General features: G+C 38.4%; 1 protein-coding gene and 1 non-coding gene across 5 annotated transcripts in view; both read right to left on the bottom strand.

Annotated features, from left to right (window-relative positions):
- Window positions 1-27,199, bottom strand: part of MRPS27 (mitochondrial ribosomal protein S27) — an 86,561-nt gene that overhangs the window by 19,602 nt on the left and 39,760 nt on the right. Inside the window, exon 2 of one of the 4 annotated variants that reach the window (XM_004764482.3) lies at window positions 17,941-18,028. The exons of the other annotated variants lie outside the window; for them this stretch is intronic. Within the exon in view, the coding sequence (XP_004764539.1) occupies window positions 17,941-17,984 (44 nt within the window). The 5' untranslated portion in view covers window positions 17,985-18,028. The remainder of the gene's footprint in view (window positions 1-17,940; window positions 18,029-27,199) is intronic. 4 annotated transcript variants of the gene reach the window in all.
- Window positions 16,958-17,100, bottom strand: LOC123390857. The gene has a single exon (XR_006605453.1). It is a non-coding gene; the product is annotated as a U4 spliceosomal RNA (small nuclear RNA).

The raw sequence follows: 27,199 nt of genomic DNA, 5'->3' as shown, positions 1-27,199 counted from the left end.
ATTTCTAATGGCACTTCAGAGAGATCAGGACACTCTTAACTGAACTAAAAGAAAAACAAAAAAAAAAAAGCAGAAAAAAATAAAAACGAAGCACAATTAAACATCTAGGTCATCCAGGATCCACGCCCTCCCACTGCCCTCTTCGAAGCTCCATTCTAGCCCATCAGTTTGCCCATGTCCTTTTGTTTCCTGTAGCTGCCCACATGGCTTTAAAAAGCCGAAGTAGCCCAAGCTGAGGTGTGTGTGGCAATGGTACCTACAAAGGAATGGAACCCAGAAAGGTATTCTGAGCACTGCTCTTGCCTCAAATTGTGCACACACTGGTGGTACCCAGGGCTGGGGTGACTCCTTTTGTCTGCAGGTCCCTGCCACAGACTGAGGGAGAGACGAGATGCTGCTGTGAGGGGGGTGGTTAAAGAGCTTTGTCTTCCTTTTTCTGTTTATCTGTTGTGATTGGGACACATCATCAAATGTCGTATCATTCAGGGGAGGTTCCCATAATTTCTTTAATTGTTCAGGAAGCACATTAATCTCCAGACTCTATAAAAATGAAACTGTTTTCTTAAATAAAAGAGGTAAGACAAAAACTTGGAGCAAAGGATTTTGTGCCATATTTGAGTTGAGGATACGGCTAATACCAGTGTTTTTTAGAAGCTGGTTATTCAATCTGCCACCTGCTATTTCCTGCCATCTGCTATGGGGATAGTCTCCTGCTGAACAGGTTCTCTGCCAAAGTAAAAGCTGAGAAAAAGAGAGGAAGTGTGAAGTAGTATTTAATTTAGGATATTTATTAGTGCTTTGGTGAGAAATTTGGCAAAAACAAGATCTGAAGATGTTTTATGGATACAGAGTCATGTAACCCTCTTTAGACTTCAAAATGTCTTACATCTTACTGGAAATTATTTCTCACTCTTTCTTTACAGAATTAACCCTTAAAAAGCAGAAAGAGAGATGGGACACCTGACTGGCTCAGTCAGTGCAGCATGTGACTCTTGATCTTGGGGTCCTATATTTGACCCCCAGGAGCTCCATGTTGGGGGTAGAGCTTACTGAAAGAAATTTAAAAAGCGATACGACTTTTTATAAAAAGGACAGAAAGAGAGAAATATGTCAAATTATGTTCTGGATGAAAATGACCTAGCCAGAGTAAGTCACTGTATAGGTGCCCAAGATACTAGATCTAAGGAGATCTTCTGCATAGAAATGAAACAAAATATATCTGTTAGTAGTTCGTGCTTTCCCTCACATTTTAAAGTCAATAGTTGAGCTATTTGAGTTCCTCTCCTTACTAATCTGAAACATCTAAGATTTAAAGTGTAATGGCCAATTATTTTAATTTTTAAAATTTTAATTTTTAAAGAGAGAATTCAAGAGAATTACCAGGTGTACTGCCTAAATGAGGGTGATGCTGCTTGCTGGCCTGTAAGCCCTTGCTGGGCAAGGAGGGCCATGGTTCAGCAGTGACTCCTCAGTGCCTGACACAGTTGGTGGCCCACAGGTTTTCAGCAAATAAAAAAAGAGCTTTGGTCAACAAATGTATAAAATGCTATTATGTGCTGATCCTTTTGCTAACATCTAAGACATATACAAAGAACTGTAAATTTCCTGTTTGGGGCATTTCTAATTTTATTACAAACACGAAGTACACAGACATAGTTCACAACACTATGAGGTAGAACACAGTAAGTGCGAAGGAGACACAGGGCATTGTTAGCTGCTGGGAAATGTACTGGGTAGCAGTGACGGTTAAGTTCCATCCATTTTTTCTTTAAAAACAAATGGAATTAGAAATGCCAATTACCTTCTCTACCCAAGATTATTTTAAACCTAAACCTTATTTTAAAAATCTAATCTTCTGCCTTAGGATGTCTCCAGTGACTACAGAACTTGTGACATTTCTTTCTGATAGACTTTAAAACGAGAGCACCATGACCAAATCCAACCAAACACCCTTTTTATTTACACTTTAAAGAAAACAAAGATTAATAGGACCTAGGTTTAGACCTTCAGAGTTCAAATTAAAATTTGTTTAAAGTCGTTGTTAATGGTCTGAGGCTAACGTTCATACTCTGGAAGTATGAAGAACAGAACAATTTTATCTTCTCAAAGATCTTGTCTTCTCATACTTGGATTTCTTAGAAGCCTAGAGAGAAAGTTACTCAAGACTTTACACAAGGATCTCAGAACAGCGGTCTTTGAGAGATTTGTCAACTGACCCTCAGGGGTCTTTAGTTATGTTCACTGTCTCCCTCATCCTGGAACAGGGCTACTTGGTATGATCTCTGCTCTCTAAGACCTAGGAATCCAGAAACACAAACATGTCTAGGACATGTTCAACTACGTGAGCATATCAAATCAACTTGGGAATTCGAGGGAATTACTTACACCGATTTTATGAAATATGCTCCCCAAACTGCAGCTCCTACACTTCCCAAGCAGGCAGCACACGAACTCCTTTCTAAGTCCTTATCGGTGTTAAAAAAGAAATTAGGACACAAACATATGTGTGTTATCTAGCTGTCTAGAACATAAACAACTCAAGCCATTGAGACAGTAGGGTCCACCCCACTCTGGATAGTGAATTTGAGGACTTCTCTATCAATGACTTTTAAGCAGTTCAAACAGATAAACATGGGCCCTGCTCAGAACTGCCAGTGGTAATATGATATGCAGGTAAGTCTCTGGAAAGGGTACTTGTCTGGAACGATTCTATGCACTGCTGGAGGAGCATTCTCCCGTTCAGCCAGGAGAAAGGCAAAGACACGAGAACACAACTAACACATTGATTTTCCAATTTGCCTGCAAACAGACTGGCTTTTGTTCTTGCCTGCTCTGACCACCAGCCTGGCAGATTACAGGCGGCCACTGTCGGAGTCCCCTCTGTGCCCTGTGCCATCAGCTGTTTGCTCACCTCGACAGAAGCTTTATTATTGTCCAGGCCAGCAGGCTGCCAAGCTAGGCAAACCGTGTGAGTGTGGAAAAGATAAACAAATGCAACTCAGATCTCCCCAACAATGCCTGTGCTCATGGAGGCCATGGATATTTGGAGTTTCCAGCTTAAAAAATATAAGTAAACTTACAACAATTCTAAGGACATGAGAGTATTTCCTGGAGTAAGGACATGAGTATTTCCTGGGAAAAAGAAGGACAGAATGAAGACGTGCACTCTCAACCTCTACCTCTAGTTCTCAAAGTTGATATCCCAAGGCCAAGGACACTCTGTCCACAGTGCTAAGTGGCGTTCCAGGTGAAGACATAACTGGCCTAAGAAGCCAAATCATAGACAATCACATGGCAGGAACTGGGAAGCTTCCTCTCCTCAAAATCAGGCTATATTCAGGACTGCTCAGGGCATTCGCCTACACCATGGCTCATTCAAGATTAATGCCACCAGGAAGGAAGCAGAGAATCACAGGCTGCAAAACTGACTGGAGGCAGAAGTCTTTGATACCCCAGAGATTTTTGTTTATAAGGGAAGAGAGGTTATATTAAAGAAGCCAAGAGTGAAAAGCAAAACACCAGAGACTTACTGTGATTACACAAATGGTACTTTACTGTGTGAAAAAGTCACATGGTATATCCTATCTGTAATCAATTTCATCATTTCATTGAAAAAAAAAAAAATAAAGGGGGAAAACAAAAACAGCCTTTTCTCCACAGGGTTCATCTAAAGGTTACTGCTGAAGGCAAAAGCGACGATGTTCATCAGCTCTTCAGTACAGCAAGTAAATGTGCTTCCGACTGGGCAGGGCTGATGCACAGATGCCAGAGCCTGGAGCTCAGCGGCTCCACCATTTCGCTGCAGCACTGGCTCTTCCATATGAATGAGCAAGCTTTCCACAACGTTTATCTGATTATGAGAGCCACCAGCCTTAAACATACACATGCAGTTTCCCCTCCTCCCTAGTGAATTCTGTATCCTGTGGCAACAGGCTTTCCAGATGGAAACCTCAGCTTCTGGGCTGGGCGGGCACAAATGGAGGCGAGTGAGGGTCCAGGGCGAAGAGAGGAAAGAAAGAGTGCCAAGAAGAAAATACAGCTGGCTTCAAAGCCTGTCGTGTGGACTGGGACTCTTATCAGTGAAGCAAAGTATGTAATTATTAAAAGGTCTGAGCACTTCCCTGAACTAGAACCAAAGGGTAAAAGGGTGTCCTGTGACTATTTAAGCCAGAATCTGATTCAATCACTGCTAATGACTTTCTCATTCTAAAAGGATAATTAGTTTCTTTTGCAAAATTCTGGAAATTCTGCTTTCATCAATTATTAATTGCACCCCCAAACCCATAAAGAAAATCAAGTTTTGATAATTTTCTAATGACTATTATATTTTTGCCAACTGTTTAAAAAGGGGGTAGGGTCTAATATAGGAACTGATAATAAAGACACAGTACTGTAGATTTTAAATCTCTTCCCTGCTTGAGATCCCAGAGTCTTAATCTTTACAAAGGAACTTCAGTTAATTTTAACTTTCAGCAAACATGTTCCAAGTGTACACTAAGAGAAGCACCAGGAACAATAATCTGGTCTGAAATGCTCCTTCCTCAAATGGCCAACCAGTTTGGGCTCAACCACTGCCAGAGAATTCATTATCTCCTTCATGAAGCAGATAAAAAAGATTTTTTTTAAAGTTCTAATACTTCACTTTTGAGAAGGACAGGCTTACAGGAACAGGATGTACAAGCAGTAAAATTTATACTTTTCAATGTATGGATCTGTAAGTTTTGACAAACCCAGTTGTGCAATTACCACTACAATCAATATGGAAGAACAGTTCTGTTACCCCTACAAACTCCTTAATGTCTCCTTTGTCGTTAACCTCTCTATGGTTTACTGGTCAATTTAAGCCAATTTTATATAGACAATCTTCTCAAGTCTTTTTCTAACCCCACAGTGATTAATTTATGAGAGGAAAGCAAATATGGTAATAAAACTACAATTTCTATCAGTTAGTTTATAATTCATATCCTGCCAATTTCCAAAAAGAATTTGAAAAAATTAAAACCCAGTTTGCATAAGACCTTCTGGTATCCTTGTTTGCCATTCTAAAAAGGGTGATAAGTAAGTGGATTTTTGGTAGAGAATAACACAGACATAGAATTTTGCAAATGTGAAGTGCTAAATAAATGCAGTATAATAACACATTTTTTGAAGTGAAGATGGATAACAGAGGGACTCGTTAGGTATCAAAGTCAAAGTCTAAATTTGTCAGACTCGGGGCTTAAAAATGAGGTCATTAGCATTTCACCTGGAAACACAGTGGTATGACATGTCAGAACGTAGGAGAAGTACTCCATTTTCCATGTCCTCTCATGGAATAGGAAAAAAGCAATGACAAGATAATTATGGCCCCAAATTCTTATCTCTTTCCCTTCTCTCTGTCCTGGTTATTGTTTTGCCAGATCGGCCTTTCTCAATCTAGGAAACATATTTTTTATTCATGACGTACATACCAAATAGCTACCCTGTGCCACGTGATCTATATTCTTATCCTATTGGTCTAACTCAATTTTCCTTGAACTCCAATCTTAAAAATGACATCTCCCCCTTTCTGATGCAGAAAGAACACTTACAGACTGGCTATGTTCTGCTGTTCTTTCTCTTAAGGTATTTAAAGGTAAGGAGCCAACCAGAATGAGACCAAGTGTTCTTTGTCTGAAACCTGGAACGCCATTTTTATTAGCCTCCAAAAGGTGATGCATATGGATGACAGGAGGATTATTTGTGGGAGAATGGGACAAGAAAATATATTTACAGTGATTGCTGGGTGCTTCCTTGCTTGCGATGGTCCTACAAGCAGAAAATGGCTGTCTTTGTGGCCAACAATTCACCTGCTAGTGAAACTGCACCCAGAAGCACCTGGTGGGGCTCCTCAGCTACTTTACAGCTGGACATACAGGTTAGCTTCACTCCTGAGACACCATCACTGGTGGGCAAGGTGAGGCTAAGGGGAGGAAGAGGAAGTTTTTTAGGAAGGAACAGGAAGTTGAGGAAAACTGGATCTTGGGACCAGTCCTATTTATAAAAGAACATAAAGTTGTGGGAACTGGCTTGGTTTAGGCAGAGATAAGGGAAATATTTTTGGTTTTCGGGAGGAAATCTATGAGCAATAAATGAGCCAGTTTTAAAAAGATGCAAATATTGCCTGATGTCTTCTATAGCTTGGCTAGGAACTTAAGAAAAACTTCTGCAAAATCATGAATAATACAATGACTAAGACAGGAAAATCACATATATTTATTAGTCACTGGCAGGGTGTACATATGAATAGTTCTGAGGAAGGGGAAGGTGAGAAGCAAAATGGGAGAAAAACAAAGGCATAAAAATAAGAATTTCTAAAGTATTCTTGGCTTAGTGAAGTTGTCAGGATTAAGTCTGCCACAAAAGAAACGAGCAGGCAAAGGCCCCTGGCCCAGGGGATGAAGCACACCAGCAGAAAAGCCTGGAAGAATAAAGCTGATGTTGAACAGCTGATGTTGTGTTTTTGTGTGAGGTAATGGATTTCTTCAGGGATATTTCTGAGGGAAGAGAAGCTCAGCACTAATCTGGGTTTCTTAAGAACCAGATTTTCTTTTTAATGAAGAAAAAAAGCACCTCTGTGTTTAAACATTCTGATTCTCTAATACATGGAAAAGTTAAATTCCCTAAGATTCTGTTTATATCAAAAGGTAATGTTGGATTTACTGCAGTTATAAACCCAAGTTCATAGCTAGTTTTTATTTCTGTAACTCCGCGGACTTCCCTATATTGCTTTTAATCTCTTATAAGGTAGGAGAGAACTTTTCTATCCTTTCGTGTCCTATAACAGCAGGTGTCTGATGATTTGGCGACAGTGGCTAGGCCTGCTCAGAATGTATAAATCCCAATAATGTATGTTGAAAACATGAGTATTGTTTATAATGAAACAGTAATCCATTTCCAGTTTTGAAATTCATCTTGCCTATAAACAGATGAGGCCAGGAAAAAATGTTACCTCTTTTTGTAGAAAGTTGGAGGAGACTAGAGATGGGAGAGATGTGGAATAATGTGGTCATTCTGAAAAGCCACCTACTCCTTACTTCCTCTGCCTCCTGTTTCCTTCCCATCAAAAAGATCCAAGGATCTTTTTGCAGTATAGTAAGTTCAGGAAAAGATAACCTGAAGGGAGAGGGAAACCACAAGTATGAGGACAGAAGACAGAATACATGGGTTCAAAGAACGCCCCTAACAAGTTCTAAACCATGAAACTTAAGACACCTCAAAGTGTCTTAAGGAGACTCTGAAAACCATCTAGGCCAAGTAAACTGGGGATAGGGGAAGGAAGAAAGCTGATATACAATTACAGAATCTATAATTTAGTGCTGGTAGGGACCTTCAAAAGCCACTCTGTACTCTGAACTATTTATTGAGAAGTTACTATTTTTACCAAGCCCTGTACTGAGTGATATGAGATTGTCATATCATTCATTCCTCTACTGATGAAAAATCTTGGTGTTTATTGAGATGAAAAGATTTGGTCTGTAACAGGACCTAAACTCGACTCTTCACACTTATTATTCCACCAATGCTCCTCAATTATTTTATTTGTAGGACATCTTTACAAAGCATCTCTGGGGGCACCTGGGTGGCTTAGTCAGTTAAGCAACCGACTCTTCATTTTGGCTCAGGTCATGATCTCAGGTTCCTGGGATCAAGTCCCGATGCTCGGGGCGGGGGGAGTCTGCTTCTCCCTCTCTCTCATCCCTCCCCCTTCTCATCATCTCTCTCTCTCAAATAAATAAAATCTTTATTTTTAAGGTTATTTTTTCAGTATTTTATTTATTTGTCAGAGAGAGAGAGAGAGAGAGGAAGGAGCACAAGCAGAGGAAGCAGCTGACAGAGGAAGAAGCAGGCTCCCTGCTGAGCAAGGAGACTGATGTGGGACTCAATGCCAGAGTCCTGGGATCACGACCTGAGCTGAAGGCAGACAATTAACCAACTGAGCCACCCAGGTGTCCCTCAAATAAATGTAAAAAAAAAAAAAAAAAAAAAAAAAGGGAAATAAAAAGGCATCCCTGCAGTTTGACAAAGGTCTCTAACATACTGAAAAAATAAATAACACCTTTTAAGAAAAGATGTTATTTATTTGAGACAGAACATGTGAGCACATGCACGCAAAAGTAGGGACAGGGGTTTGGGCAGAGGGACAAGGGGAGAGAGAGAATCTCAAGCAGACTCCCAGCTGAGTGTGGAGCCCAACACAGGGCTTGATCTCATGACCCTGAGATCATGACCTTAGCTGAAATTAAGAATCAGATACTCAGCTGACTGAGACACCCAACTCCCCAAATAACATCTTTTCTAAATTTAGAAGCAGAATTCAGAGAAAAATACTCGAACTGTAAAACAGTTTTGGAACTGCCCTGAACTAGCTGTGTGACTTTGGAAAGTCACTTGATCCTTCAGGATTTAAATTCCTGTAACTAAAATGAAGAGGTAAGATTATCTGGATCATGAACTCACATGGCCACAGGGGCTCTTCAGTTAACAGAAATGCATGAAGAACCATGTGAGACAATAGATGCAAAGCTGTTCATAATGATCTAGCAAAGTAGCTACTATTTTTACAAACATACAATATGAGCCAAATAAGATACACTAGAACTGTGGACTGGACCCAGACCTCCTGAAACTCCTTCTGGCTCTTAAGTGTAATGACTCTGTGGAATAATACACTTAATCCACTCATTAAAATGTCAGTCATTTACACATTTCTAATACACCAGAAAAATGGGCAGTGATACAAATAAGTGAAAAACAAGGAAAAACAAGCAATTATTCAGCCCACAGTTGATTCAGCTCTTTTCCACTATCCTCCACTCCCCTACCAGCTGAACATCATTTTATCCAGTTTGGGCAGTCCATAAAAATTATTATGGCGGCAGTACACCTTGCAAAGTGGCCTCTAAAATTACAAGATGAAATGATAAAACCACTAAAGTTGAGCTTAAGGTCCCAAAAGTAGATTTTAGTTAGAGATCAAGTCCTGCAGGAAATAAAGTTTTCAGCAATTAACCCCTCCACTAGTATTTTCTACTCTAATGAATACTTATGTTCAGTTTATATCTAGAGTCAGCCATCCAAAGCAACTTTCCTATGCAACACAGATTGTTTTGTATGTTGCTACTTTCTCCTACTCCTTAAATAAATTCCTGCTAAGCAGTCATAACTACCCAATCAATTCATTCATAACTAGTTTTGGTATCAAACCCCTATGATCTGGTTATTTCTATGGCAGAAATAGTGGAACCCTTTAAAAAAGGGGGAGTAAAAAGGGGGTGATGATAGGGATACTAAGTTGCTTGCCAGTTTCTGGAACCATAAAAGGACACAATCAATTTTTATAGCTGAAAGAAAAGAAATTTGAAAAACTGAGATTTAGATTTGTCAGTGCAACTGGTTTTCAGGAAGCCTAGATTTAACGCTTATTTAAAAAAAAAAAAAACACCCTTATTTATATATGAAGGTAGAAAAATTAAGGTGACCTTTCCTTTTTCTTGTGCTGTCAAATGGTTAAAATCAGGATGACTACATTTATTAAGCAGGTCCCTTATATAGCTTGGGCTAGCCCTGCCATATTAAAACCAACTTAAAAACCAAAAACCAAAACCTGAGTATTTTAAATTCTACAAACAAACATATTATACTAAGAAAATGCTTAAGAATATCCAAATACAAACTTCATTCCACAGGAATGCTATGGGTCTGAGATAACTCCTTTTAATATGATAATCGTAAGAAAGAATGATTACAAATTTTCAATAGCAAAGAGCTAATTCTTTAGTAATACACTAAATACAACGATCTGGGTTCAACTGTTACGGCTGGCAAATCTTCCATAAAACCACCATGCTACAGCTAAACAAAAGCTCTCAGGCTGGCCCAAAAGGAGGGAATGAACAATTTGAAAAACATCTTTATTCCCTTAGAAAATTTTTTAAAACGTCTGAAAGTGCTGGGAGAGCTGTCTCAATGTGACTGCAGGCAGCTCTCCAAAGTCCCTCTGCTTCTCTAACTATGAGTCATAGGGAGAGGAGAGAGCATCTTGGCAAAGATACAGTCTTTCCTCTTTGGTTCTACCCTCTTGTCCCTTTTATTTCATTATAAAAAAAAAAAAGTATTGATAGATAATAGCTAAATAGATTCCAGACAGGCTTAACTGAAGAAGTTTGAACACCAGGGAGGCCAAATATCATTGTAGGAGTCTCTATTGTTTGCCATTGTGAGCCACAGACGCAGGGAAGCATCTTCTGCATCCTAAAAAGGGCTGGTCCCATTGATCATGTGTCAGATCATGGCTGTGCTTTGTGGGAGAGGAGAGAGAAATGAACTATGAAAATACCTTCGCTTCCCAAGCTTCAGAAACATCATTAGCTCATATGCTGGACAATTACAGTGAGCTGGAAGGGGCAGGAGCATGTCCTTTATGAGTGCACATTAAGTGGAATTTCAACTGCAGTAGCTGGAGGCCATGCATCTGTACACGGCTGCTACAATGCGTGCAGCCTTCAGTCAACAGACACAATTTTTCCTTCCCTCATTTTACACAAAAAAGCAAGAGAGCTAGTTTTTTTATTGTTGTTTGTTTGTTTTTAATAAAAAGAGAGCAACATTAAGGAAAAGCTGAATGTTGAACTAGATAGAGAAGAGTTTTACTTGGGGACCTACATGGAGTCACTTATTATAACAGAATGGAGCATTTGGTGTTGGCAAAGCTGTTCTCTTCTGCATGTGCTCATCCACCAAACTACCATGAATCAAGATAGTATGCTGGGCACTAAGTGACAGAGATAACCATACATACTCTTTGGCTTCCGTGACATTAGACTGGGATTATCAAAACACAAATATTTTGTGAGCATCTAAAACAAGCTTAGGTTAATTCATTACTATCAATGAAAATCATCATTTACTTAACACTGATTATTTCTTAACACCCTGGTAGTAAATTTTTAAAAACTGGCTCTCAGAAGAGAAGTGAATCCAACTTTCCTCTCCTCTTCTTAGTATGTCTTTTGCGGTTTGTTTTCTTTGCATATATTTAAGAAATAAAGGATTACAGATATAAATAAAGTTGGACCTGCCTTGGTGGCTCAGTTGGTTGAGCATCTGACTCTTGGTTTCAGCTCATGAGATAAAGCCCCAAGTCTGGCTCCCCATTCAGTGGAAAGTCTGCTTGAAGATTTTCTCCCTCTGCCCTTCTCCCTACTCTGATGCACACTCTCTTTTCTAAATAAATAAATCTTAAAACAAACAAACAAAACTGCACCCTCTTCCTGCTACTTTCCAAGCAGTAACATTGGTGTCCATCATGCTCATACATGTTTTTATACCTTTATCACCCATGGATGCTTCCAATTTAAGGTACATGTATGTGCCTTTTAACTCTGCACCAAGGCCTGTATGATAGAGAATCGAGCCAAACCAAGGTAGTGTGTGCTTTGCCAGGGGCAGAAGAGTAGGGACAAAAGTGACAAAATGAGTGCTATCTCAGATATAAGGAGGGATGAGAGGCCACTTTTACTGTGGAAATTAATCAGCACTGCCACCAGGATAATCCCCGACAAGGTAATGGCTGCTCTGCATTTGATAGCAACCCAGACATAACTTGCTGACTTGGTTAAATCAACGTGAGAAGCAGGTTTGTCAGCTATAAAAAAGAGGTGAAAATACCTTAATCACGAGGTTATTTTGACAATCAAAGCTAATTTTGCATTTTGACAACTTTTAATTCAAGTATTTTGACAACTTTTAATCCTCTTTGGAACCAAGCAAAGTATAAATAGGCCCCCAAACAAAAAATATTATTGTTAGAGTCTATTTGATATAGCACTTGATGGCATTCTGTCTGGTACTGCTTTCTATTTGCTTTAAATATGTTTTGTTCTTAAGACTAAGGTCTACTGCCTTTGCGAGTGCAGAAGTAGGTAAGATACAAGATTTGGCATTAGATGGACTTCATTTCTACTTTACAACTTTCAGGAAACGGACTCTAAACTTGAGGATGCTAACCTGTAAAATGAGTGAAGTTGTTAACACCTCCCGTGGCACAACTCTGGATTGGTATGAGCATCGAGGAGATGAGACATGTAAACTCCTTAATACAATGGCTAGCACACAGCCTTTTCTGACAGGCTGACAGAGCAGCTGACAGTAGCCACATGCAAAAGGACACTGAGTTAAATGTGAACTCTACTGACTATTCCCTCCACTTGGGCTGTGACTTGCAAAGTGGTAGGCACATACAAGCAGCAAATACCTGATTGTCATCAGCCAACTGGGAGAGGACAGAGTGGGAAGGACAGGGTAAGAGGGTGAAGTGTCCCGTGTACCTCGTTCCTCTAAAGACAATCTCAAAGGAGAAGCTGGAAGGCAAACCAAAAGGGAGAACAGAGGTTTTTCACAATCACAGAGATCAAAGCCAACCAGTATAGGGGTATGCCAGTCAGTCTGATGGCTGGTAGTACGGTCTTTCATCTTATTTATGATAGAAGAAGGTCTAGGAAGAGAAATGGGAGTCAGGAGATGACCTAATAAGGAGTTAATTTACCTATTACTGCTCTTCCACCTTTGGAATGTTTTTCACAATCTTGGCAAGCCAGTTACAACACAACAGAGATTATGCCTTGAGTCCTCTATTGGTTCATTGCCTACCAGCCTCTGTCTGGCTGGACTCAATAACTAAGGAGTATGAAATGCCTTCTGAAGATAAACTGAACCACTCAAAAGAAAAGCTGCCAAGCACTGCTCATGGCTCTGATCTACGCTCAGGGCAGAATCTCAGAGGAAGCAAAAAGGTATCTATATGGGGCATGCCACCCATCCAAGCCTCAGAAGTAAAGGAAAAGGGCAACAGAGGCAATGCATTTGCTGCTGAGCAAGCTGCTATTCCAGCTTTAATCTTTCCCCACTCATTCGCCCACTGCACCACCCCCAGAAGCCAAGCCAAGAGGATGGAATCCTCTTTTCCATCTTTTATGCACTACTAGTAACCCAAAAAGACTTTAGGGCTGAAAGCTCCCATTCCTGCCTACAACCCAGATGGAGCCATCAGCCCTTTGACAACCTGGACAAAGCAGCTGATTGCAGCCACATGACAGCAAAGTGCCACTGAGTTAATAAAGTATCTATGAAAACAAATATACAATAGTTTTTTTCAAGTTAAAAAAAAATGTGAATACAACCAGTAAGTGTGTTTTAGGATCCTGTGTTAAGCTAGGCTCAAAAGTGAGACAAAGACATAGCTGTTGCTATGGTGGCCACAGTATTTGACTTCTTTAGGATCTCCCATAATCCCATGCAAGTCTAGAACAGTCTCCTTTATTAGTAATACTCATACTAACTATATTTTTAGGAATGAATCAATGAGTACTTATAAAAGGGTGCAACATACTGAGAAGCATGTTTTTGAATATTTAGATCTTTTTAAATTTAATTTTTAAATTTTGAAAAAAAATTTTATTTGAGAGAAAGAGAGCGAGCATGAAAGGGGGAGGGGCAGAGGGAGATAGAGAATCTCAAGCAGACTCCCTCCTAAGCATGGAGCCCAATGTGGGGCTCAATATCATGACCTGAGCCAAAACCAAGAGTCAGGTGCTCAACCAACTGAGCCACCCAGGTACCCCAATATCTTTCTTTTTTTTAATCATACTGAAGGGAAGCTTCCTTTTCCTGAATCAGTTTGTGCATGTAACTAAGAATGATAAAAAGGATCAAAATATATAATAGCATCACTAATTAAAAGGTACTCAATATTTCCTATGTGCATTATCCTCAGCACTTTATATATATATCTTTTTCGTTTTTATAGAGTAGGAAACAAAAAACTGAAAAGGATAAAATCTAGCCTGAGAGCTTGCAATAAAGCCAACACAGGTGGTTTTTATTTTTACTACAGTGTTTGAAAAAGACTACTGGTGGCTGTTAAGCATCAGTAGTTAGCTTCATTTAGACAGCCAGCTTTACCAAAAAATGTGTCACTCTGAACATGAGAATCACACTTGGCACAGCAGGGTGTTCCTATCATGAGAGGAATGTAGAAGAGATGACAACAGGTTCTTATGCCAGGGTAGCCTGACAGGGTTAATATGCTGGGTAACCCCTCACCAAGACCCACCCCAGATCTCTTCTCTTGAGTTGTTCAGATTCCCCAGAAAGGACTCCTCCAGGCTCCTCCCTGAGAGGGATAATAATCCTTGCATCGCCAAATCCAGAGTCCTTCTGGTTCAGTCTCTCCAGAAAGAAAATCACCAGTCTTCTGCTAGGGTTGGAGAGAAACAATCTGGGTGTTTCACTACGACTTATGAAAACTTTCCATTAATCCTCTTCCCTTGCTGCTTTTTCTTTATGAGATTTTGTAGGGTCCTACAGGACGGATGCTCTTGCAGCCAAATTTCTTCTCCTGCCAGCTTCAGTGGTTGCTTTCTCTTTCTGCTAAGTGTGTTACCTCCTTCCATGTATTTTACAACTTTCAAAATTTCATTCCTGTTGACTCCTGTTCTCTTTATTTTGTAGATTTTTTTTAACCTTTTATTGTCATGTTTGTGGATGTTTTATAAGGGAATGGAGCTGAGAACTTATGTTCAACATCACGTTTAATCAGAAGACTTTCATAAGCCATTTGATCTCTGTGAACTAGTCAGTGGATTATACAATCACTTGAAAGCAATGATGGAAAAAAAAATGTACTTCAAACATTCAAATGTATTTCAGTAGTAACATTCTCTGCTTAAAGAACACATTTTGAGGAAGACACTTAACTCTCTGGATTTCCACTTCAGTAAATTACAAAAAAGGCTAGATCAAAGAACAATCCTTTAATGACCCCATTAACTCTAATATCCTTCAACAAAGGCCCCAAATAAGTCATAATGCTATAACGTGATTTGTTCAATCTAAAATATTTTAATGAAAACACTGTGCACATATATTAAGACCCTAATATGTGGATGGCAAGTTAAGTGTTAAAAAATATCAAGACATGGTCCCTAAATTATAATATTCTCTCTTTTTTCCTGGGGATAAAAAGGATAACCACATGTAACAACATTATTCACGATTACTCAAAAAAGGAAACAAAGTTTAATCAAGCTTGGCAAATTCTCTTTTAAGAAGGTAGAAAATTCAGAATAAGGTAGAAAATTATGTAATAGTGCAACAATGTCTTAAAAGATGAAACTTCAGCCATATTCCTAGAACTTTCTCTGCTCTGATGATTTAAAAAAATGATTTCTCTATAGGTGAAGGGTCAAGAAGCTAGGGGACTAGATCTCACAAAACTATGAAACCAGTACAATTGGAAGGATCTAGCTCAGGCTGAAGCATCAAGGCCTTTCTGTGTCAACTTTCTGATAAATCAGGCAGCACAGTTGATGCCAGAGCCCAGGTTCCTGGCATATCGATATGGAGATCTCTATGTATCAGAAGAGAGGGAGAAAAGATCACCTGTACTTATTATCCTTAGGATTCATACAACGTTAACACCATTTCCCCCACTCCTGGAATTCTATACTTGGAACCCCTTACTTTACGTGTGAGGAGGAGAGCTGCTGTCTAACAGAGGTAGGAAACTGCCAGACTGTAGTGAATATGGGTCCCGCATGAGAATGAGGACCAAGGTCTCCTCTTTTGCACACTCTGGAGACCCACAGGCATGCTGGCACAATGCAGCAATGCGGCACCTGAAAGCACCTGCTTCCCGGTGCATGCAATGGAACTTCTCATTCCTTGCAAATGCCACGCAGGATGTGACATTACACACAAGCCATGTCAGTAGGTGTATTTTACTTTCACCAATTCAAGGGACAATAAAAACCCAAAGGGTTGAGTTAAAAATTATACTTCAGTGAATTCAGGTCTTTGAAAAGTCAGGACTGTTGCATATGTTTAATAATCTTGTGCTTTCTGGCTACAACTGTCCTTTGCTTTAGAGAAGCACCTGCTGCAAAGAATGTGAAGGTGATTTTTAATCACTGAGTCAAATAAATATGTGAGATTTAGTACCTCTATAAAGAGCTTATCCTTCACACTGATAATGTAATACATTTATTGATCTGCATTCACTAAACACATATACATCTGAAATAAGGATTGCAGATGTGGACAAAGGGCTAAAGCCTATATATTAGTTCAGTACCCATCTGTCTCTGGTATGACATGAGAATACTAGGATCTTCCTGTTGCCCAGGGCCATGCCTCGAGAGCTCTCCTCTCGCAAGGCACTCAGATGACAATACCGACACAAGGTGTTCAGTCGCAAAAGACTGCTCAACAATTTTTGAACTCTGACATTTTTCCAGTCACTGTGTTCACCACTTTCTAAAGATTATTTCATTTATGTGTCAGAACAGCTCTATGTAAAGTAAGTATTCTATTATCTCCATTTTACAGATGAGGAACCTCAATGAACCTCAACATCAAAGGGTTAGATGACTTCCCCAATGTCAGGCAATTAGAATGAAACAAGGCCAGGATTTAAACCCAGACAGTCTGACTCCAGAGCTCTTGACCACTGAGCTATACCGCTTGATACTATAATGGGTGATTTTATTTATTTTTTAAAAATTCTATTTGTGACAACATTTTATTTATTTTTTAAGTAAGCTCTATGCCCAACGGGGGGCTTGAACTCGGGACCCTGAGATCAAGAGTCACATGCTCTACCAATGGAGCCAGCCAGATGCTTCTAATCAGGTAGATTTTAAGGTAAAATTTCTATTAACTTTCTACCAAAAGACTGGGGCTTCTTAATGCTTCAATCAGGATATCAACAATGATGCAGGAGGTGCTATTCCGATTAAGATTACCCTCTAGGAGGAGTTTTTGGCTAGAAAACTTGTCATTTTCAGAAATTAGAGATAAAATCATTTGGTTTGAATCATACTGAATGAAAGTCACTGTCCTTTCTCTCCTGGTCCTGGAATGCAAAAATCTAGATGTTTAGCAAGCTACCTCAGCCCCAGAATTTCCACTATTATTCACTAACAACAATCAAATGTCACCATTTGCTATTATATCTCTTTCAATTAGCAATAATCGCGCCTCAGATAAACCTCACTGGCTATAATACTGCCACTGCACAAAGCTGCTATTACATCTCTTTAATGACCATATGCATCTAATGAGATCACAGATATGTATATCTGGGTATATCTGATATTTTCCATGCATAATGGAATTCTATGTTTTATTCCTATCATGTTTATACATATACTCACACATAAGAAAATGCTACCAAATGGAATACTATGCACCTTATATTTAAGAAGCAGAGCTACATCCATTCCAAAAACTTAAATACCTAAAGGTATTAATAAATAAATAGGTAAAATAAAATTTAAGGGGAAGGGTAGAGAGAGACTTAAAATAAAATTTAAGAGGAGAAAGGAACCAGGCTGACTTAGTGGCAAGACATCCTATTGTGAGAATACTGTAGAGCTGTTAAGGGATGCTTCCACTTATCCATTCAACCCCTTCACCTTCTTCATTATTAAAAAGCGGACTTGCAATGATAAGGCAAACCTGGCAAGAGCTCTTTGACAGTTTCTTTATGTAAATTATATTAACTGAAACTTCATGTATTTCCCTCTCACTTTTCTCCCAGCTATTCAAGGCATTTTAGCATTGGAGTGGGCATGACTGCAGAGATGTACAGGTGAGGGAGAGTGAAAGTGGTTCAGAAAGAAGCCTCACGGAGACAGGGGAATTATTCCATGTGCTCTGATTTTAGGCATTTGCCCAAGTGAATCTTAATGAGTCTACAACAATGCGCATTTTCTCATAAAATGCCCACCAATCTTGTACTCACACCTCTATGCTAACTCATGCTCTGTTATCAGAGCTCAAGAATAAGAAGAAAACATTAAGAGATTCCTTTAAGTTCAATGCATTCATCCATTGATCATCAGAAGGTAATACTATTCTTACAAGATGCTGTGGTATATCCTGTACAGAACAACCAGACATGCCATTCTTGGTAACCTCTGGATTTAAAGGCAGTCCTTAAGATGATTTCCTAAAGAAATATAAAGATAAGTATATGAGATAGTAAAACAGATGTACAACTATATGTCATTTACATACCACGGACAGGAAGGAAACTCAACCACCATAAGGTATCCCATGTACATGAAACTTGGGCTTTGATTCCCTACCTCCCCAACCAAATGCTATTTATAATTTGGTGGAATTTTTATATAGCTGTACCCTATTACAAATAGCTTTGTAACTCTGGGAAAATCTTTTATTCCTTCTCTCTTAAGCTTTCCAGCTCTGTAAATTACATTATTTTGAACAGCTCAAATATAACCCTGCCTTTGGAAGACTATAAATACTTCTATTATTTTTTATCCCCACATGAAAAGGACTACAGGGTCCCCCAACTGCCCCACTTCCCCGTTAGTAAGTCTTTCTCTTCTTTCACTCTGGGATGATAGAGTAAAACTGACCACCAAGCCCACTACATTTACCCACAAGCCTGAATTAATGGACTCTGGCCTGGTGGTAGTTCTATTGCTCCCATGGAGAGGTATGTGCATTGGTTTAATGGTTAGTCTGTTTCATAACACCAAAATTTCATATTCTAGGCTGTGGTGGGAAGAAAGTTAGAATCACACTTTTATGACACTCCAAATGCAGTAGTATTTCACTTTTGTTAATATTTACTTAATGTGGTTTCAAGTGGTGGTGGTAAAGAGAAGAGATTTTAAGTGGCTGTCTCAGTTGAGACGGAATTTTGTGATTATGTAGAGTAGCAGAATGCACTGCTGATTCACCGAAGGATTTGGTCTACAAGGAGTTCAAAGACTTGGAGAGTGACTAAAACTTAAGGCCACCAGAATATCTTCAGAGATCAAGAGTCTAAGACAAACAGAGATGGATGGCATCAAAGACACCTGACCAGAGAAGCTGGTGGGAAAGCTCACGAATCTAAGTGAATGGACCCGCTGCTTCAAAATGTACTGATGTGTACTGTGTGATATAAAGGAGCCTACTATGTTGATTTTTGTTTTTAGAAGCTTATCAAGTAAAGGGGGACACACATTTTCTGCTTTCTAGGATCAAGGCTGAATATGAGCCATTTTGTTTTCATGATTTCAATGACTAGAAAGACTTTGAATAGAAATGTAGGTAATAAAATAGCTTACCTAGATGCAGAAAACCATGGAATCTGTATCTCCAGCCCAAATACGGCCCACAGCTGCAGACCCATATAGTCAATTGCTTCTCGGACATCTCCATTTGGATCTCACACAGGCTCTTCATAGACAACATATTCAGAACTAAGCCTATCTACTTTATTGCCCTCTCTCAACTACATTTAAACCTTGTTTTCTTAACCTTCAATGATCTAAGATTACTTAAATTACCCAAAATGCATCATCTGAATTCTACTACGAGACCTCCTTAATCTCTTAGCTCTGTTCTACCCAGTTTAAAAGTCTAATTCTTCCAGTGGCTTCTTTAAAAAAAAAAAAAAAAAAAAAAAAAAAAAAAAAGACCGCATTTGAAAGCCTTTTCTTTTTTTTTTTTAATGGCAAGAAACTATCTTTTCTGATATAAATGTAGTGATTTTCTTGTAAATTCAGTCAGTATATAAGTACAGAGAAGTAAAAATCACCTGAACCCTCACAACCAAGAGCCAGTTTTCCACTATTTAATCAATCCTCTAGTCATCTAACTAATCTCCTAATATTGGGCATATTTCACTACTAGAAACAAAACTATAGCTAATTTTCTTGACCCATGTATAGATTTTTCCTTACATTAAATTCTTTCCCAAAAGTACCAATTTAAGTTACTCCCAGAGTTTGTTGAGAATGTCTGTTGCCATGAGAATGAATATTGGTCAACTTTTAACCATCTTCAATATGACAGGCAAAAAGTACTTCATTATGCTATTTGCATATTCGACAACGCTAAGGCTGAACCTCTCTTCATATATGCTTACTGGGTATTTGCCTTCCTTGTTTCTAGAACTGCCTTTGTACTCTTTCCTATCGTATATGTATCTTTCTATTACTTATAGTTTAGAATTATTAAGTTTATTAATAAAGTTTTTTGTTTTGTTTTTTAAGATTTTATTTATTTATTTGATAGACCGAGATCACAGATAGGCAGAGAGGCAGGCAGAGAGAGAGAGGGGGAAGCAGGCTCCCTGCCGCACAGAGAGCCTGATGCGGGGCTCGATCCCAGGACCCTGAGGTCATGACCTGAGCTGAAGGCAGAGACTTTAACCCACTGAGCCAGCCAGATGCCCCCAAGAATTAATGTTTTAATTACTCTTTCTTATTTTTTTGCATCATATTACTTAGATTAAGGAACTCTGAATTTTACTTTTTAGATGTTCTTATGGACAAATCTGTTGTCTTTTACTGTATGATTATTGACATTTATGTCAAGTCCAGAAAGGTCTCTATGTGTCAAGATTACAAAAGCATTTATATATTTTATTTTTACATACTAAGAAGGTTTCAGTTGGTTTTTTTTTTTTTAGAAAGTTTCAGTTTTTAAATTTAAATCTTTAGTCACTTGGAATCTATTGTGGTATGAGGAAACAGGAAAGCGTAATGAGTATCTTCCCATTACATAATTCGTAAGTTATACGTCCAGTCTTCCAGGCATTGATGACTGTATTACTTTGTTTTCTTTCTCCTTTCTATCTACTGATTCCTAATTTTAAGATAACATACGTTTTTTACTGTGTTCTGAGTGAAACAAGGTTCCACCTACAAAACATATCATAGAGAGAACAGTTTACCACAATATAATCAGAAAGGGAAGGGGGAATCTCCTGCTCTTTATCCTACAAACGTAAAGCAAAATCTATTTATCTTCTTGTGCTAAAAACAGTACAGAGATAAAATGGCTGGCCATTGAGAGAAGGTGTAAAATCACTACATCATAAAATATGTATCTGATATAAAAGAATCTTCATTTAACAATGAAGCAGTCAAGTAGTCAAAATGTTATTACAAGTAATTGGAGGGTTTAAAATATACATGAAATACTGAGCAGGTGTTTCCAGGGCAACAAAACACCAAGTTTCAGAGTACTTTCTACAATAATTAACTAAATCATTTACATTTAAGTGGCACCTTCCCCATGCTTCTAAAGACTGCGAAACTGGTGTGATTAAAATGTGATCAGGAAACTATAATTTAAAATATGTATCTTCAGCTACTAATCACTCATGAGAAAAAGAAAACAAACGTAAAAAACTCAGGGCATTCTGGATGCTGTACTGCACTTTTGTACCAGATTATGAGAGAATAGTAACAGTAGAAAAACTGAAAAACAAAAACAAAAACAAAAACAAAACACCCCTCACTTTTCAGCAGCAATAGCTCTGATACTCATGCAGTATTTATGAGTATTATAAGATAACTGCTAATATCCCTATCATGAAGCAAAACAAGGATTGGTCATAATTATCCATAATTTCTTTCTTGTCTATTGCCCATTCCCTGCACTCCATCATGGCCTTAAGATAAATGTAACATAGATTTCATCTGTAGGCCAATTCCAGTCTGTTGGCAGTGGTCAGTGTATTGCTGTACTGAGGAGTCTAAGGCCATGTCACAATAGCTGAAATGCGCCCATGATCAAAGAGTAATAAGCACAAATATAAGTTATCTGCCATACCTATAAAATACCACTCTCCTCTGCTCCTGAAATCCTTCCATTCAGCAAGTTCAAACACATACACCCATGCACACTATACTCACTAAGTTCTATTTGGGAAAAATGGTATGGCATAATGGTTAAAAATAATTGGGCTTTAACTCTTTGGCCAAGCTTTGACTCCACTGCCAGCTACTTCCTACCTACCAGCTGTATAGGATTTCAGGCAAGTCACTTAATTTTTTCTGATTCTTGATGTCCTTATCTACAAAATGAGGAAAATAAAAGTTCCACTTTAAAGGTTTTATGGCAACTCAATCAGTAACATACGATCATGTGTCAGCACTGAGGCCTATTATCACTTCTACTAGTAATAGTATCATTTTCATGGGACCTATTACCTTGTAGAATACTCTTCCCTCTCCCCACTGGAAAAACAAAAACAAATCCCAAAAAACAAAAAACCCACACCCATACACAAACTCAGAAAAAGCATTCCAAAGCTCAGTAATAACAATGCAGCAAACAGTAAATACTAACTAGATACTAGGCTCAGATGAATGCTAGAGACACGAAGACAAATACGACAAAGCCACCGCTGCGCTGCTGCTGCATACTCCATTAGAAGAAAACAAAGAGTTCTAAGAAAATCTACACTCTAGTCAACATTAATGAACAAATTCTCCATAGGTAACAAGGGTAATGAAAGCAAATAGAAGAAAAGGAGAAGAGAGCTCCAACCCACTAATGGGAGAGAGAATGTATACTTCACAGGAATTCTCCCAGGAACAAAGTGGCAGGTCTTCACGCCCGCTTCTCATAACTTGTGTGACAGTGAATTTTACATCAACTTGATTGGGCCACAGGGTATTCAGATATTTGGTTAACCTTATTTTGGTATGTCTGTGCAGGTGTTCCCGGATGAGATTAACATTTGAATCAGCAGACTGAAAAAAACAGACTGTCCTTCTCAGTGTGGGTGGGTCTTATCCAATCTGTTAAAATCCTGACTAGAACAAAAAAGGCTGAGTGAGAGAAGATTCTCTGCTTGCCTAACTATCTTTGAGCTAGAACATCAGTTTTCTCTCACCTTTGAACTCAGACTGGAATAAACCACTGGCTCTCTTGGGTTTTCAGCTTGCTGGCCCAACCCTACCAGCAAGGTTGTCACTTCCCAGCCTCCATAATCACATGAGCCAACTTCATACAATAAAACAATCTCTCAATCTCTCACCCTCTCTCAATACACATATATATTTATGATAGGATATAAATAATGTAATAGGGCATTTTATTAAACAGAACCAACAGGAGATACACACATACGCATACATACACACACTATAATATGGATGAACCTTGAAAACATCTGTGTGTGTGTGTGTGTGTGTGTGTGTATCTCCTATCTCTGGAGACCTCAGACTAACAGAATCTGTAAGTACTGACTGAAACCCCTATTTGGCTCAGTCATTTTCATGACTGGGTTCACCACATAGCCCACCCCTTTAAAAACCCCAAAGTTAGATTTCTGCCCTTTGGCTACAAGGTACCAAGTTTCATGGTATAAAAGGCACTGTGGTTTGTAACAACTCTTAAAAAAAAAAAGGCATTTCTCCTTGATTATCTCCTAGGGCTTTTCTCTATCAGTAACACAGTGAACTAAAGAACATTAGACCGTTAAGGTCTTTGAGGGTAGGCACTCATCAGTATTTGTGACAGTATCTAGTTTGTGCATAACAGGAACATAAACTCAAAATGGATCAGTGATATAAATATAAAACCAAAACCCATTAAACTCTTAGAAGAAAACATGGGGTAAATCTTCATGACACTGGATTCAGCAAAGGATTCTTACATAGAATTAAAAGTATGAATAACAAAAGAAAAAACCCAAATGATTGGAAATAATCAAAATCAAACTTCTGTGCATTAAAGTGCATTACCAGAAAGGCAAAAAGACAACTTTCAGAGTGGGAGAAAATATTTACAAATCATGTATTGGTAAGGGTTTAGTACTAAGAATATATATAAAGAACTCTTACAATTCAATAACAAAGAACCTAGCTAAAAAACTGAAGAGCAGTTCAATAAACATTTCTCTAAAGAAGATATATAAATGATGAACAAACACATGAAAAGAAGCTTAACATCATTAGTCATTAAGGAAATGCAAATCAAAATCACAATGAGATAACACTCATACCTACTTGGAGAACAAATATAGAAAAATGGAAAGCTGGTGAGGATGTGGAAAAAATGGAACCCTGCACATTGCTGGTAGGAAAGGAAAAATTTGGTAGAGTTTGGCAGTTCCTCCAAAAGCAAACAGAGAGAAGCCTGGGTGGCTCAGTTGAGCATCCATCTCTTGATTTCAGCTCTGGTCATGATCTCAGGGTCCTGGGATTGAGCCCTGGGGCAGGCTCCGCACTTGACAGGGAGTCTGCTTAAGGATTCTCTCCCCCTCCCTCTGCCCCTCTTCCTGCTCACTCATGTGTTCTCTCTCAAATCAATGAATCTTTAAAAAAAGCTGAACAATTAGCACATGATCCAGCAATTCTAGGTACATACCCAAAAGAACTGAAAACAGATACTCAAATAAAGGTACACACATATTTATAATGACACTATTCACAGTAGCCAAAAGGTGGAAACATAACCTCCACCAACAGATGAATGGACAAACAACTGTAGCGTATTCTTACAAAGGAATATTGTTTAGCTACAAAAAAAGGACTGAATTATTGATATATGCTATAATATGGATGAAATGTGAAAACATTATTCTAAGTGAAAGAAGTCAATTACAAAAGGTCACATACTGTATGATTCTATTTATATGAAATAGAGAGAAAAGGTAAATCCACAGACATGAGAAGTAGAGTACAGTTGCCTAGGGGGAGAGAGAGGGTCATGAAGAACAATTGTTTCACGGATATAGGGTTTCCTTTCGGAGTGATGAAAATGTTTTGGAACTAGATAGAGGTGGTTATTGCACAAAATTGTGAATATACTCAATGTCACTGAATTGTTCACTTTACTTAATTTTGGAAAAAAATGGTTAATTTTTGTTATGTAAATATCATATTAAAAAAGATACATAGTGTGTGATGAGTTGAATGGTGTTTTCTCCCCTCACCTCCCCCCTGCAAACACAATGAAATCCTAATCTCAAGTACCTGTGAATGTGACCTTATTTGGAAACAGGGCCCATGCAACTGTAATCAAGTTAGGATGAGGTCATTAGGGGAGTCCTAGTCTAATACAACTGATGTCCATAGAAGAAGACAGAAAGTCGGACAGACAAACAAATACAGAAGGGTATGTGATCACAGCAGCAGAAAATGCAGTAATATATCTAAAAGCCAACTCCAACGATTAACAAAAATACTAGAAATTAAGAGAAATGTATGGAACAGAATCTAGAGATTCTCCCTCAGAATCTCTAGAGAGCATGGCTCCTACTGACACATGCATCTTAGACCTCCAGTCAGAACTGTTAGGGAATAAATTTGTCATTTGAAGCTACCTAGTTAGTGGCAATTTGTTATAGCAGCCCTGTGAAACTAACACACAATGCACAAGACACGTAGCTAGTAGGCTTAGAGATGGAAATAAGGATAAAGCCGGAAAAGCAACCAGATTGTGAAGAGTCCAGACAGGAAATTTAGAGTATCTCTATGGGGAGAACTGCGGGGGAAAATGCTTAAGACAGCAACAGAAGAGTTGCAGATACTCATTTATTTATTTATTTATTTAACAGGCAATTATTGAACACTTATTGCCTGTAGGGTACTTTTTAATGCTCTTTGCTAATTATCATTTTATTAGACAAGGTTTACTCAAAACGCAGATAATCTCACAATTTGATATTATCACAAAGCTAGGCCACATGTGATCTATGTAAGGTAACCTGAGCGATACAAACTCAGTGATACTAGAGTGCAAGTCAGAGGATTATCACTGGCTAAAGTGATCTGAAATGGGATCATGGAGTCTGGACACTTAATATTTGGCAGATTTTTAAAGGGAAAGGAATGAATTCCCAGGGTAAGAGCAGGGCCCTGTTTACAGAGGAAATACAATTAATACTTGTTAAACAAACTGAATGAGCCAGGAACAATAATTCCATAATGTAGGGTTTTTGTTAGGGATTAGTGGTATCAGCCTGGAAAATAGGTTGGAACCAAATTATATAAACAGTCTGGTCTATCCTTGAAATATGTGGCATCAAGAATAGGACTGAGCCGTAAGGGGTGGAAAGGCTGGAAAACAATTTTATTCCTCCTCTAATGTCTAATCTAGTAAATGATAGTGGACCTGCGATGAAAGAACACAGGAGTCATGCAGCTTTATCACCTCAATAAAGAAAGTTTATTTGGACAGATGTCTCATAGAGTTATAAAATAAGTGGATGATAACAGCCACACTTTTATTCTACCATAGGGAATTGTTAATCCAAGAAGCCATACATATTAACTTGTAAAATACAAGCAATATCTAGTGTCTTAATTTAAAAAGGAACTTGGTTGTTAGGAAAACCAAGAATATGACTTCACTGTAGATCTATGACATTAATGAATTTAACTTTAAGGTCAAATACCTTATTTTAAACCACTGATTAGAATTTTGAAATGAAACCAGGATTCTGATTTTCAATCCATTAATGATATTTTTTCTACTTTGAAGATTATTATAAATAAAATTTGAATATGGACACCAGAAACAAAAAAATAGAATAGAGAACAGGTTACAGCTTGATGCAGGATAATATTTTATAGGACACAGAAGGGGAAGACACAAGAACGTAGACGGAGAAACAACAGGCCTTGCTGGAGTGCATTAAAAAATAAACGAAAGATGTTAGGATATTACAAGTAAATCATGAAGAACAAAAGAAAGTAGTGAGAATTTGAGGGAGCACATATAATTACTTATATGGCAGCTTTTTTATTGTCAGAGAACTGAAAAGACATTGGATCAGGTAAATCAGATATATATATATATTACTTCCTCCTATTTCTAAGACCCACACCTTTCTTGTCTGACCTGATTTAATGTGTCAAGGACATGGGTATCCCTATCAGCTTCCCTCAAGGACCAGTAGATATAGTATACACACAATTGCCCCAAATCCTAATCCTAATAAAGGAGTTGAACAGCACCTTTCCCAAGGCCTGGATTTAAATGGAGGTGAAGGTCCCCAAAGTGGTACCATGTGCTCTTTCATGTTCTATATATCTGCTGTTGACTCAGTTCATAGTTATAGGCACAGAAATGAATAGCAAGGAAATGTTCTTGAACTACAGAAGAGGCAACCATATAGAAGGAACCAGAAATGTGCTATGTGTTACCACTAGGTTCATGAAACTTTCTCCATAGCAAAAAACACGCTGCATTTTATAGCAAAAGGAACCCCAAACCTTCCCAAACTGTGGCTCAGAGCTCTAGGGAAAGCCATCAAGAAAGCATTTTCCCTTTGTACTTTTACAATGCTTTTAACCTTTCCAGAACATTTCTAGATGTATGAGCTAAGTGATTTCTATATAACTTTCTATCTTTATTT

Source organism: Mustela putorius, unplaced genomic scaffold, assembly GCF_011764305.1.
Source record: "Mustela putorius furo isolate JIRA1106 unplaced genomic scaffold, ASM1176430v1.1 tig00000145_pilon_pilon_pilon, whole genome shotgun sequence".
In the NCBI taxonomy this organism is placed as follows: domain Eukaryota; kingdom Metazoa; phylum Chordata; class Mammalia; order Carnivora; family Mustelidae; genus Mustela; species Mustela putorius.
The sequence above is the reverse complement of the archived record's forward strand: the minus strand, read 5'-3'. Positions and strand labels throughout refer to the sequence as shown.